Source organism: Podarcis melisellensis, assembly GCF_964234715.1.
Source record: "Podarcis melisellensis genome assembly, chromosome: Z".
Lineage (NCBI taxonomy): Eukaryota > Metazoa > Chordata > Lepidosauria > Squamata > Lacertidae > Podarcis > Podarcis melisellensis.
The window spans coordinates 29,949,495-29,962,672 of NC_138547.1; the positions used below are offsets into that span (position 1 = coordinate 29,949,495).

The window sequence follows — 13,178 nt, forward strand, 5'->3', positions numbered from 1 at the left end:
TCAAATGAAGCCACATAAGCAAGATCTATGCAGCATAAAAGAACTGAGAAACAAAATTAAAAAGGAAAGGAAGCTTATAGGGAGCGGAAATTCAATTTTCGTCCCCCTAAAGGCAAAAGTCATGAGGAGATTCTCATTCACAAGCAAAGCAGGCAACAAATTTGATGGGTATCCAGTGGCATTAGCAAAACAAAACAAACCCATCCCCCTTATTTTAACTAGAATGCTGTATATGGAAAAAAAACTTTTTTCTCCTATTTCCCTCCTCAGCATCTTGTTTAAGATATAAAGCTACACATCCTCACTTATTGGGGCACATAAACCTAATCTATAATAATCCAGGGCTCTGTGTCTTGGAGAGATAATTAAGAGACAAGACAGGGACTGCTAAACGTGTGGAACCTCTGGCCCTCCAGACGTTGCTGAACTCCAACTCCCACAATCCCTAGCCATTGGCTATGCTTGTTGGGGCTGATGGGAGTGGTAGTCCAGCAACATCTGGAGGACAAAAGATTCCTCACACCTGCTGTAAATCCTGATCTGCTATGTGCCTCACACAACCATTTCCTAGGGCCATGGGAACTCTAATGCTCCTAAGGCTCTTTGTGTCCGCAAGGGCTTCCACATTCACTTCAATGGAAGAAAATGTTCCAATTTCCTTTTGTATTTGCAATTTACTCCTGCCATTAAAATTAATGGGGGTGGAATGTACATGGAGCTTCTGTCTGTCTCTCTCTCTCTCTCTCTCTCTCTCTCTCTCTCTCTCTCTCTCTCATGCTGGGAAAAGCTTTTGTGTGCCTTTGAGCATGCAGTGTTCAACATCATTGCTGAGAATGAGATGACCCAGTTTGAAAAGAGCTCCATGTGTGCTTTGGTACGCCCCCAAAATTTTCAACCCATGGCAGGAAAATTAGGAAAGAAACAATACTTGTGGGATTCTGATCTTCCATTAACGCTAGTCCTCAAGATGCCTTCTACCTTTTGTCATTTTGCATGAAAGCAATATGATGCAGTTCATATAAAAAGGTTATGATTACTTTACTTAATCTCAGGAAGTGCCATTCCATTGCTTCCATGTTATGTCAGCTTCAGTGATTTAATGGCAGAGAAACTGCAGGACATGCCTTGCACAGAGTTAAATCTTTGTGACAAGAGCATTCTTTCTGAGCGTTCCTGTAATCTGTCACATGACATCCTCTAAAAAAATGGAAGTTACGCTTCAAAATAAGTGTTACACTGAAGGTAACCAGACAAACATTTTTTTCATTTCCTTTGCTATAAGCCACCTTTTCCCAGTATCTCATTGAAGGACTAATCTTACCCAAATCTGCTCTGCCCAAACCTAAGAATGAACCTCTGCGTCAGAAATATATATACACACAAAATCAATCTATAAAGCAGCCTAAACAGAGTTAGCTCTATATTAGCACAAGGAAGTTTTCAGACACTAGGGAAAAAGTTGTTTTTCCCCTATCAGAATGTGAATAGGCCACAAATGGGAAGCACAGTATTCATGGCTAGTAACCACTCTAAACCGAGCGAATAGACAGTAAAATGGCAAATGCAATTCAGTGAAAACAAGTGTAATATGGTGCATGTTTATTTCACATGCACTTGTGGGGTTTGAACTGATGGTGATGGGCCAGGATCATGGAGAAAGTGAACAGTGAAAAGTTTATGTCTCACACACATAAAACCAGAACTCAGAGACATCCAATGAAGCTGAATGCTGGGAGATTATAAACAGATAAAAGAAAGTATTTTTTTCCATGCAGTGCATAGATGAACTAATGGAACTCGCTCCCACAGGAAGCAGTGGGGTAGACAACTTTGATGGTTTTAAAAGAGAATTAGACCAATTCATGGAAGAGAAGGCGATCAATGGCTACTAGCCATGATGGCTATGCTCTGCCTCCTCAGTTGAAGGTAGCAATGTTTTTAAATACCAGTTGCTAGAAACCACAGAAGGAGAGAGTCCTTTTGTGCTTGACTCCTGCTTGCAGGTTTCCCACAGGCATCAGGGTGAAAAGACCCTGCTGCACAAGATGTGCCATTAACATGGGTGGATTTATTTGTGAGGCTGATGTGGCATCCTCCTCTTCCTTTCAGTCTCCCCGCTTCCATGTGGAGAGCTGGCCAGATAGTTATCTTGCCCCAACCCTCGTTGGCCAACTGTGACAGGTAGGTGGAGCCATCCACCTGCCAATCACCTGATGTCATTATGACAGGGGACAACTTCTGAGGGGTCAACTTTCAGTGCCAATTAAGACTGAGCTTCTTTGAAGGCATACTATCAGAGCCAGCTGGCACTGACATGACAGCACAGCTTCAAAGTACCCCTTTGAAGCCCATTTGCATTCAAACCACACCTGCAAATAGAGAGGAAAAACATCAGCTTGCAAGCGCAGCAATGGACTTCTAAAGCATGCTGTTAGCCAAGGGCTTTGCAAGTACTAACTATTGGCTGATCACTGGCCCTTGCAAAGACCTTGCCTAGCACAGCACACTTAAAGGAGGTTGCTGGAACCACTAATCAGCGGTGACTACAAACCCACATTTGCTGCCCTGCACCCGACATCATATATGACGTGAACAGTAAGCAATCTTCCTTTTCCCCATCTTCAATAGAACAAAAGAGCGTAAGAACGTCTTGCTGGATCAGGCCAAAGGCCCATCTAGTCCAGCATCCTGTTCTCAAAGCAGCTGACCAGATGACCCAATGGGAAACCTGCAAGCAAAACTAGGGTCCAACAGCACTCTTCCCACTTGTGATCCTCACCAACTGGAGGATGTGCTGTTTCCAACAGTGGAGGTAGAAGAAAGCTATTAGTGGGCTCTCTTGAGAGGAAGGCTGGGATAGAAATTTAACAAATTTTTAAAATCTAAATAACCACCATTGACAACCTTATTTCCCATGCATTTGTCTAATCCTCTTTAAAAGCCCTCTAAACTGGTGGCCGTCTCAACCCTCTTCCACTGTTCTTCTCTTGAGTTGTAGGTGGAAACAACTAGCAAAATCACTCCTGTCACTGCCATGTGGATCACATTTGTAGAAATCTTAATTGTATGGGTGACTGAATCTACACAGAATCATAGAACCGTAGAAAGGACCCTGAGAATCATATTATCCAACCCCATGCAATGCAAAAATATCAACTTAAGCATCCTTGACAAATGGCCATCCAACCTCTACTTATAAACCTTCAGGTAAGGAGAGTCCACCATCTCCTGAGGGATGCGAGGAGACTGGGTCTTACATAGATCTGTGGTGGTTTTGCAAATCTGTTTACCTATTTTTGGTTCTGGTATTTAAAGAATTGAATTTAATATACAAAACAGGCCTACAACCTTCCCCTCAACTTGCTTTACTTGGAATAAAGGATATGTCTACTCCACCAATTGCTCATAAAAGCCCTTATACCACTGGTCTGTCTAAGCCACCACTGCCAATGCTTGCTGGCATTAGTTGCTCAAGGTCCTAGGCAGACATCTCTCTTGGTCCTGCAAACCTCATCTCCTTTAACTAGATAATGTGGGGGAGGGGACAGTGATGGCAAAGGCTATTTCTACAGAAGAAGACTATCTAAGCAGAACACCAGAGGTCACTGAACTTTTCATTGCCTTACTCCCTGAGCTGCCAGTTTTTCCAGTATATTTTCAGCAACCGGAGATCAAACCTGGGACCTGCCACACACAAAGCATGTAGTACCACTGAACTACTATCTCTCCTTAACTGATGGTTGTTGCATTTAGCTGGCAGGCTGTCAAGCAAGCAAATTGTGCATGAGTTGCTCTTGCTTAATTAAGTGGGGTTGGGGGAAGCCTAGCTTGTAGTACATCACACACACACTGATGAGCATTTAGTCACAAGTCTAGCCAACATAAGCAGATGCTATGTGTGATTCAGACTTAGCTATGCTTAAAGTGGACCTACTGAGATCAGTGGGCTTTATGTTCATTACGGCAGACGTCCCGCTGATTTTGGTAGGTCTCCTCTAAGAAGAATAAGTCTGGATCCAACACATTCTTTCTAACAGACCCTTTCACAGGAGTGAATTCCATTCCCACAGCAAAAAAAAAATCAGCCAATTTTGATCCAACTTTTTAAAAAGTTGCCCAGAGGCCCGATACTATTGTAAAAAGAATTCATCCTACAGTAAGAGGGCAGCATAGTTTATGACAACAATCTACCTAAAAACTCATTAAAGCCTTTTCTCTTAGAGTGACATGCATTATCAGCAAAGATTAATCTGATGAGTCTTTGGGTGAGCTTCATTTTTAAAAATGCAATAACAGAGGGCTTTGTTGTCATCTGATGAAAATCAATTAGAGTAGGTAAGGCCACAAGGAAAACTAACATCACTCATCACCAGACCCCCGGCAACCGAAATGATTTGTCTTCCAAGCTTGGGTGATCAGGAAGGAGGCTGCAGTAATATCGCAGGGAAATTAATTTAGTTTCTATATTCTAAACCCACTTTCCTTGTTCTGGAGGACCTATACACAAATTACTTTTAATCAAGGTTGATGTGTTATTAATACCAAGGAAGATCTTTGAAGAACCATTTTTAAAAAATTGACTCCAGCATTTTTCATCTTGCAGTTCTGTGTATATATATTTATATAAAAAGGAGAGAAAGGTTAATTCTTGCTAGCCTTACCTTCTAGTTTCTTTGTCCACCACAAGGCACTGCACAGGATGGCGGAGACAATAGACACCACCAAATACTGCACACATCCTAGAAGAACATCAGAAATAAAATAAAAAAATGAGGGATGAGATTTAAATAAATTTCAATTCCCAGACCCTCCCAGTGTCCCTATTTTCCAGGGATGTCCCTGGTTTAGAGAAGCCATCCTGGTTTCTGATTTGATCCCAGAATGTCCCGCTTTTCCTTAGGACATCCCTATTTTCACTAGAGAAATGTTGGAGGATACAAAGTTATCTGACTCCTGAGCCATCTGAAGGCAATCCTGTATAGGGAAGGTTTTTTAATGTTAATAATAAGAATAATTTTATTATTTATACCCCACCCGTCTGGCTGGGTTTCCCTAGCCACTCCGGGTGGCTCCCAACAGAGGACTAAAAACAGAATAAAATTTCAAACACTAAAAACTTCCCTACACAGGGCTGCCTTCAGATGTCTTCTAAAAGTCAGATAGTTGCTTATTTCTGATGGGAGGGCATTCCACAGGGCAGGCACCAATACCGAGAAGGCCCTGTGCCTGGTTCCCTGTAACCTCACTTCTCGCAGTGAGGGAACCACCAGAAGGCCCTTGGAGCTGGACCTCAGTGTCTGGGCTGAACGATGGGGGGTGGGGAAGTTCCTTCAGATATACTGGGCCGAGGCCGTTTAGAGCTTTAAAGGTCAGCACTTTGAATTGTGCTCGGAAACATACTGGGAGCCAATGTAGGTCTTTAAGGACCGGTGTTATACGGTCTAGACAGCCACTCCCAGTCACCAGTCTAGCTGCCACATTCTGGATTAGTTGTAGTTTCCAGGTCACCTTCAAAGGTAGCCCCACGCAGAGCGCATTGCACTATTCCAAGCGGGAGATAACCAGAACATGCACCACTCTGGCAAGACAGACTATGGGCAAGGAGTGTCTCAGCCTGTGTACTAGTTGGAGCTGGTAGATAGTTGCCCTGGACACAGAACTGACCTGCACCTCCATGGACAGCTGTGAGTCCAAAATGACTCCCAGGCTGTGCACCTGGTCTTTCAGGGGCACAGTTATCCCATTCAGAACCAGGGAGTCCCCCACACCTGCTCGCCCCCTGTCCCCCCAAAATGAGTACTTCTGTCTTGTCAAGATTCAACCTCAATCTGTTAGCTGCCATCCATCCTTCAACCGCCTCCAGGCATTCACACAGGTCCTTCACCGCCTTCTCTGGTTCTGATTTGAAAATGAGGTAGAGCTGAATTTTTAATGTTTTATTATGTTTTTACATAGGTTGGAAGCTGCCCAGAGTGGCTGGGGCAACCCAGTAAGATGTGTGGGGTATAAATAGTAAAATCATCATTTTGGAATAGTCCCTATTTTCATCAGAGCAATGTTGGCGGGCATGAATTCTATCTTCTCTAAACAAGGTAGCTTGCAATGATTAAAAACAATTCATGATGTACGTTATGTAACTAAAGCCACATGAAGACTACAATCCTATGCATGCTTTCCTAGCAGTGAGCTCCATGGAACAGAGTGGGACTTATTTCTGGGTAAACGTGTCAAGGACTGCAGTGCAAATGCCAATTTGCATCTTTCTAGACTTCCTAAGAAACCATCACTTGATGGGAAGATAGAGCTTATTTAATATTTCATTTATTCATTTATTTTATTTTTTATTTGTTTATGGATTTTTTAAAAAACAAAGCTGAGCAAGGCCCAAGAAACAGGCAAGGAGCCACTATAACCATCTCAACCCATCAAACCTCCCCAGCCACCCAACCAAACCCCTGCCTCTCCCCCCACCCTGCCCCCGCAATCCAATCACCATTAGCCATGCACCTTTTAATAGCAGTTCATTTCAGATGGAGCTGCTTGCATGCCATAATAAAACGGGCTGGCCAAGATAACTTTGCCATATACTTTCCTCCTCTCTGCACTACCAGAATAAATCTAACCCTAAAACAGCATTCCTATACTAATATTTCTGTGGCCATTCACTTCTGATTTTATAAAAGAAAATGAAAATCAGATCCATTCATAAGTGATCGAGGCACGTGGATGATGTCTTTTAAAAAGTGAGTCAAACAATTCTCTCTCAGTTGAGACCAAGGTCACAAAACAGGGGGAAAGGGAGTTAAAACAGCTAAGAAACTGAACACACACCTGAAAATGCTCAGGAGAAACCAAGGGGCACCAAAGAAATAAATGAGGTCCTGGTCTTTTTCTTTAAAAGTGTGTGTGTGTGTGTGTGTGTGTGTGTGTGTGTGTGTGTTCAAAAAGAATAACATTTCCATAGGAAAATCAATTAGATTTGTTTGCTCACATAACTGGAGACAGGGTGTTTGGCAATTCAACACAGCCAGCTAAACATGTGTGTTTATTAGACAAATGTTTGTCTAAAAACGGTAAACTAACGAGTGAAGATCTAATAGAAGCAATGAGGCACGGTCAATTTTTCAATTAAATCAGCCCTAGAGGTTTTTACGCAGCATCTAGATGAATCAATATGTAGAACAGATATCCAGCACAGTATTGTACTTGGAATTTATTTAAACATGTGTCTGTGTATGTTTCACACACAGATAGCACATATTATGCTACACTATATTACATTATTTATTAATAACTGAACTCTGAACTGAACCCTTCCAACTGTGCAGCCCTGAGATCAGTTGCTGGAGGATGGGGGGCATAAATGAAGCACATGAAGCTTCAGGGAAGGGCAGAATGCAAATTGCCCAGTATTTATACCAAACCTGGCAAATCCAGAGGTTTCATGTTAATCGCAAGGGCAAATATTATATATTATTTTAAAATATCTACCCTGCTTTGCAATTCTGTGAGTTTGAGGTGGCTTACCATTAAACAACGATAAGACACCAGCATTGAATGAATGGAGAAGTACAGTAGTACCTCTGGATACGAATGGGATCCGTTCCGGAATCCCGTTCGTATCTAGAAGCAAACATAACTAGCAACGGCACGTCTGCGCATGCGCGTCGCTTTTCGCCGCTTCTGCGCATGCGCAAATGCTCAAAATGATGTCATGCGCAGAAGCGGCGAAAAGCGACGCGCATGCGCACTCCGTTACTTCCGGGTTGCCACAGAGCGCAACTCGAATGCGCTCAACCCAAAGCGCATTCAACTCGAGGTATGACTGTAGTATGTGAACAACTTATGCACAAAACAGCTTATTATAAAAGACTCTGGGATGGGTCACATAAAGTGGGTATCTTAATCTAATCTACTATATATTTTTGGAAAGTAGTTTGCCTGCCCGCCTGTCCAATTGACCACCTCTTGTGATATTGTCATCAAATTCAGTACGGGGTTACCAGGTGGAGGGAGAAGTCTTTGTTGACACTAACCACCATTTTAAATCAAGATGATGAACCAAAATCATGACTTCACTCAGTTTGGGGCATAAGTCTGTATCCTACTGAGGTATTGTCACCAAACTTGGCACAAGGGTTCCCAAAGTGGGTGCAGTGGTCTCTGTCAATGTTAGGCGCTATTTTGATTCAATATGGTGGACCAAAATATGACTTTGACATGACTTTATCCACTTTTTGGCATGATGGGTCCAAACTCACAAGTTACACGATGCATTAAAAAATAACTTCTTTTTATTTGGTTTCTACAGATTTCTGAGTAGTGCATGGCAACTCCCTGCTAATCTATTAAATGGAGATCACACAAACACACACACACACATAAAACAAATAGCCAGCCGTGTAGGGCTGATGGGGAGTGAACAGAATCTGGGCAGGGGGTGGGCACTTGAAGTGGGCTTTGCCTACTTCAATTCTGCAAATGGGCATTTGAGCATAGGTGGGAATCTTGTTTAACATCCCGTGTGTACTGCAAGGTCAGGGAATGTGGGGCCCTCCAGATGTTTCAGACTCCAGCCAATATGGTCCATGGCTACAAAAGATGGAAACTGTACTCCAGCAACATCTGGAAAGCTACCCTGGTGTTCAGGATTTCCTGTTCACTTCAATAGCAAGGGCAGCTCCCTGCCAACAACATTTTGCAGTGCAATGAATTTCAATGGCTCCTAGAGACTTATAGGGCTGTATTCAACCAAGTCTTATTCAGAGTAGACCCATTGGAATTAATGGGACTTAGCTATTCATTAATTTCCATGGGTCTAGAATTAGATACAAGCCATGGAGATCCTGGGCAGGATGCAACTAAGATGTTGCTGCTAATGGAAGCCAACACAAAGACTCCTGCTAGCTCAATGGAACTTTCATCCCCATTCTCCTTCCCATGTTGCCTCTGTGACTTCTCCAAATCTGCTCTGAAAAGTGGGGGAAACGCTCAGAACAGAGTGCAGGGGGAGGAGGGGGAAATTATTCCATCAGGCAGGCACAAATACCTGAGGTGATGGAACTATCTCCTTAGTGCTATGTTGAGCTCCACCTCCTGGATTTTTATGTTACAGCTGTGTCCCATGCATGTAATTTGTCCTCCTACCTAGCCTTGCAACAGTCCTATGATTTGGGTTACGCTGAGAAATGGTGAGTATGGTAATCCCAGATCACCAGGTGAATTGCATGATGTAAAATTGATTACAACCAGGGTCTCCTTAGTCCTTGACCAATGCTCTAGCCATGACATTTCAGTTTGTAATGAAAACAAACAATTTGCCATCTTATCTATTGACTACACCAGCACACTGATGTAGCTGTATCAGAGGGAGAGGTGAAACACCAAAGCCCTCATTACTAATTTGGTTGGGATCAATTTCTATTTGGTTCCTATATAACACAGTGTAAGAACTGGTACCAGATTTGCTTCTTTTCCTCTTCCCATCTCACCCTTTTTGCCTTTGTTCCATAACTATTTGATTATATGCCAACAAGACTGTATGTAATTGTAGTAAATATATGAAATAAGACAGGTGAAACAATTTGGAATTAATTCTCTAATGCTCTTTAAAAGTCAAAATCTATATGAAAATCAAGCAAACTGTCTTGTCAATTTCTTATTCCACAATAGGATGATTTGGCTAGAACCAAAGTACAAGGTAACTCTGATACTATTAACCCTAAATGACAGACGTTTAAACTGATTCTCCTCTAATTAACTGGCTACTGTCTCAGCCAATAATTCAGGTTTTGCTGAAAGATCGCGCCTGTTACGCACTGTGTTTCAACTTTGCCCTGGTGACATCAAACTGCATTACAGCTAAATTAACAGTTGCGAAAAATTTTGGCCTAGTAATTCCCCGCCCCCCGCCCCCAATCATCTCTAGCCTTTAAATGCCATTTCAATTCCTATCAAGCCAAGGAATCAGCAGCTGCAATTTCAAATACAGCTGCAAAACAATAGACCCCATTAATAGCTGAACTTTTGACAGCACATTCACAGTGATTTATGAGTTTGTATATAATTTGATTATTCTATTAATTCTACTGATTACTGTTGGAGCTAATACAGTGAAGGTCACTCCCTAAAATAAATCTTCATTACATTTCACAGAAAGTAACTGCCTCCAACTGGTTGTTTTCTTTAATTAAAACACTAATGTTACAAGGAAAGAAAGAGGCTTCAGGGTTACTGCATCTTTTGCCACAGGAGGACTATGCTACTGTGATGTGATACTCCTGGACCTGAGTATTTGGGGAGGGGGGGAATGCAGATGTCTATCTGACATCTTGATTTTTAACTCACCACACACATAAACACACATGCTTTGTTTGGATAACAAATAGGTGGCCTGGGGGAATACACACACACACACACACACACACATATATATATATATATATGCTTTCGTAGATTTTCACGGGTACAGGAATGCAGGTTTTGGTGTCCTCGGGTGTCTTCCCGTGTAAAAGTTGGGGTGTCTAGGCGACGTTTCGACGAGGTCTCACCAGCCTGAAGATGACGAGTGAGACCTCGTCGAAACGTCGCCTAGACACCCCAACTTTTACACGGGAAGACACCCGAGGACACCAAAACCTGCACATATATATATATATATATATATATATATATATATATATATATATACTTTTTATAGCAAAGATCTCCAAAACGCTCACAAAAAGCAGCTGAAAGCAACAACAAAGCGCTTTTAATTGTACAAAACACCACACACGCATTATCTAGTTACAACAACTGTGCATGGTAAGTCATTATTAACTACTATCAACAATATTACAGACACAGGTACTGAGAATGAGGAAGCATGGCATGCCTAAGTGCATTCAGCAACTTCACATCAGAGATTAGATCTGAACTAATGCGCAGCTCGGATCACAATCACAACACGCATTTTTAAAGCACTTTTGTAACACTTTAAGAGACAAGGCTTTCCCAAAGAATCCTGGGAACTGTCATTTGCTGAGGGTTCTTAGGAGACCACCCCCCACAGAGCTACAATTCCCAGCACCCTTAACAAACTTCAGTTTCCAGTATTCTTTAGGGGAAGCCATTACTCTTAAAGTGGTGCAAGAGCGTGTGAAATTTATGGTGCAGATGTGACCATAACCTCTTAGGAACAAAAAAAAAGGAACTAAAGCAAGACAAAGGAAGATCCAGCTACTAATAAAATACCAATAAAGTTAGCATTAAAATAAACAAAGTAACTAGAGGTCAGCAGAAGCCTACGTCTGGGTACTTTTTTGCATTGAGGACAACATTTTGTTGGGATAATCTGCTGGGGGCCCACATGCCAACTGCATATGGGACCCAAAACAGAGGTGGGGAGGCAGCCCATTCCTCACCACACCTCACCTCTCCTTCAGTGGGGCAACCCAACTCCTCAACGTTGCCTCAATGAGTATGCAACATTATATGTATTTTATCTTGCCCCACGCAGCGGCGGAGCAAGTTGATCGGGCACCTGGGGCGGCACACGTGCCCTGCTCCCAGGGGCGTGGCCAGCCAGGGCAGGATGCTCCACGGGGCCTCTGAGGAGTCTGCCTGCCTCCTCCCACTCAGCCGCCCTACAGCATGGGGCAGTATGGAGCCTGCGGGCGCCCAAGCTACCACGTCAGTCCCAGGAGAGATGTGCGGCTCGGGTGTGCTGCAGGCCCTGCAATGAGTGCCATCCGGCATTTTGTCACCCCCCCCACAGTAGTGACACCTGGGGCCCGCCCCCACTGCACCCCCCTTCCTCCGCCCCTGGGCCCACTCTCATATTTATCTCCACAAACCAAGTCAAGAGCCAGTGTGGTGTAGTGGTTAGTGTTGGATTGCAACCAAAGAGACTCAGGTTCAAAAACCTTATCATCAGGTGACCCTGGGCTGCTCATTTTCTCTCAGCCCAATCTACCTCATGGGATGTTTTGAGGATAGGTGGGGCAGAGACCATGTGTGCTGCAGAGCTCCTTTGAGGAAGGGAAATATAAATGTTATAAATAAAAATAAGCCGAGAAATAAGAGCCCAGAGCAAGGTCACCCTGGGAGCTTCAAAGCTGAATAAGGGTTTGAACCTCACTCCTGCTGGTCCTAGTCCCTTAACCACATGGGCTCTCTTAATTATTGAACTTTCTAGAAGGAATTTCAATGGAGATGCTCTAAACAGTGCAGTTAAGCCTCCTATAGCTTCAATGGGATTTGAGCTGCCCTGCACTCATTTCATGAGAGCAAGCGTCATTGAAATCAATAGCACCAACTTCTGCATCATGATCAGAGCATTTATCCAATATATTCAAAACAAGCATCCAGTTCAGCTCTGAGAGCTTCAACATCTGCAAGCCAGCAGCTATTTCTTAAATGCTAGAATTATTCCAAACAATGTTTTGCGAGAAGGATTTCACTGCTCAACATGGGATCGTGGAGTGCCACACTCACAAAGGACTTTGTATGCTTAGGAGGGCATGTTTCAACACAAAGGTTATTTTCAAATTAAAAGTCTTGTCCTGTCAAAACTTGAGAAATAATATGGGCAAGGACACAAAAGCATTCCATAGCTTTATTAACGACAGCGCTCACTGATCTGTGAATAACCCGAGAAGAAAAAAAAATGAAGATTATTGAGTTACTTTACCAATCTATCCATCCATCACTGGAGAACAGGGCTCAGAAGTGATGGATTATCTCACCTCACTGATGTTTGTCCCAAACTAAGGTTCTCTTCTCAAGGGAGGGGGGCACACCAGCCAACTCCAATCACAACGGTGCTATCCACACCCTTATATCTGTCATCAATGCAAAACTAAGAATAGAAAATGCTGAAACCAAACAATTTCTTTTAACGATAAACATGCTGCTTAAAAAAAAAAAAAAGCAATGCAAAGTTCAGAAAGTAGCAAACATAGGAAACCACCTTATGCCATGGTAGACTATTTGTCCATCTAACCCAGTACTGCCTACTCTGACCGGCAGCAGCTCTCCAAGCAGAGGTTATGTCCACCTGATCCCTTTAACAGTGGATGTGGGGGACTGAACATGGGACCTTCTGCCTGCCAAACATGTTCATTTTATCAATGATCTATGACCATCCTTGACATCTTCCATGCACTTAAGCTTCAAACAAGATAGTCTGAGCTTTT

General features: G+C 42.9%; 1 protein-coding gene across 1 annotated transcript in view; it reads right to left on the reverse strand.

The window, feature by feature from the left end:
• The window catches only part of CHM (CHM Rab escort protein), a 72,422-nt gene that overhangs the window by 26,971 nt on the left and 32,273 nt on the right, over positions 1-13,178 (reverse strand). Inside the window, exon 9 of the mRNA XM_081897402.1 lies at positions 4,662-4,739. Within this exon, the coding sequence (XP_081753528.1) occupies positions 4,662-4,739 (78 nt within the window). The remainder of the gene's footprint in view (positions 1-4,661; positions 4,740-13,178) is intronic.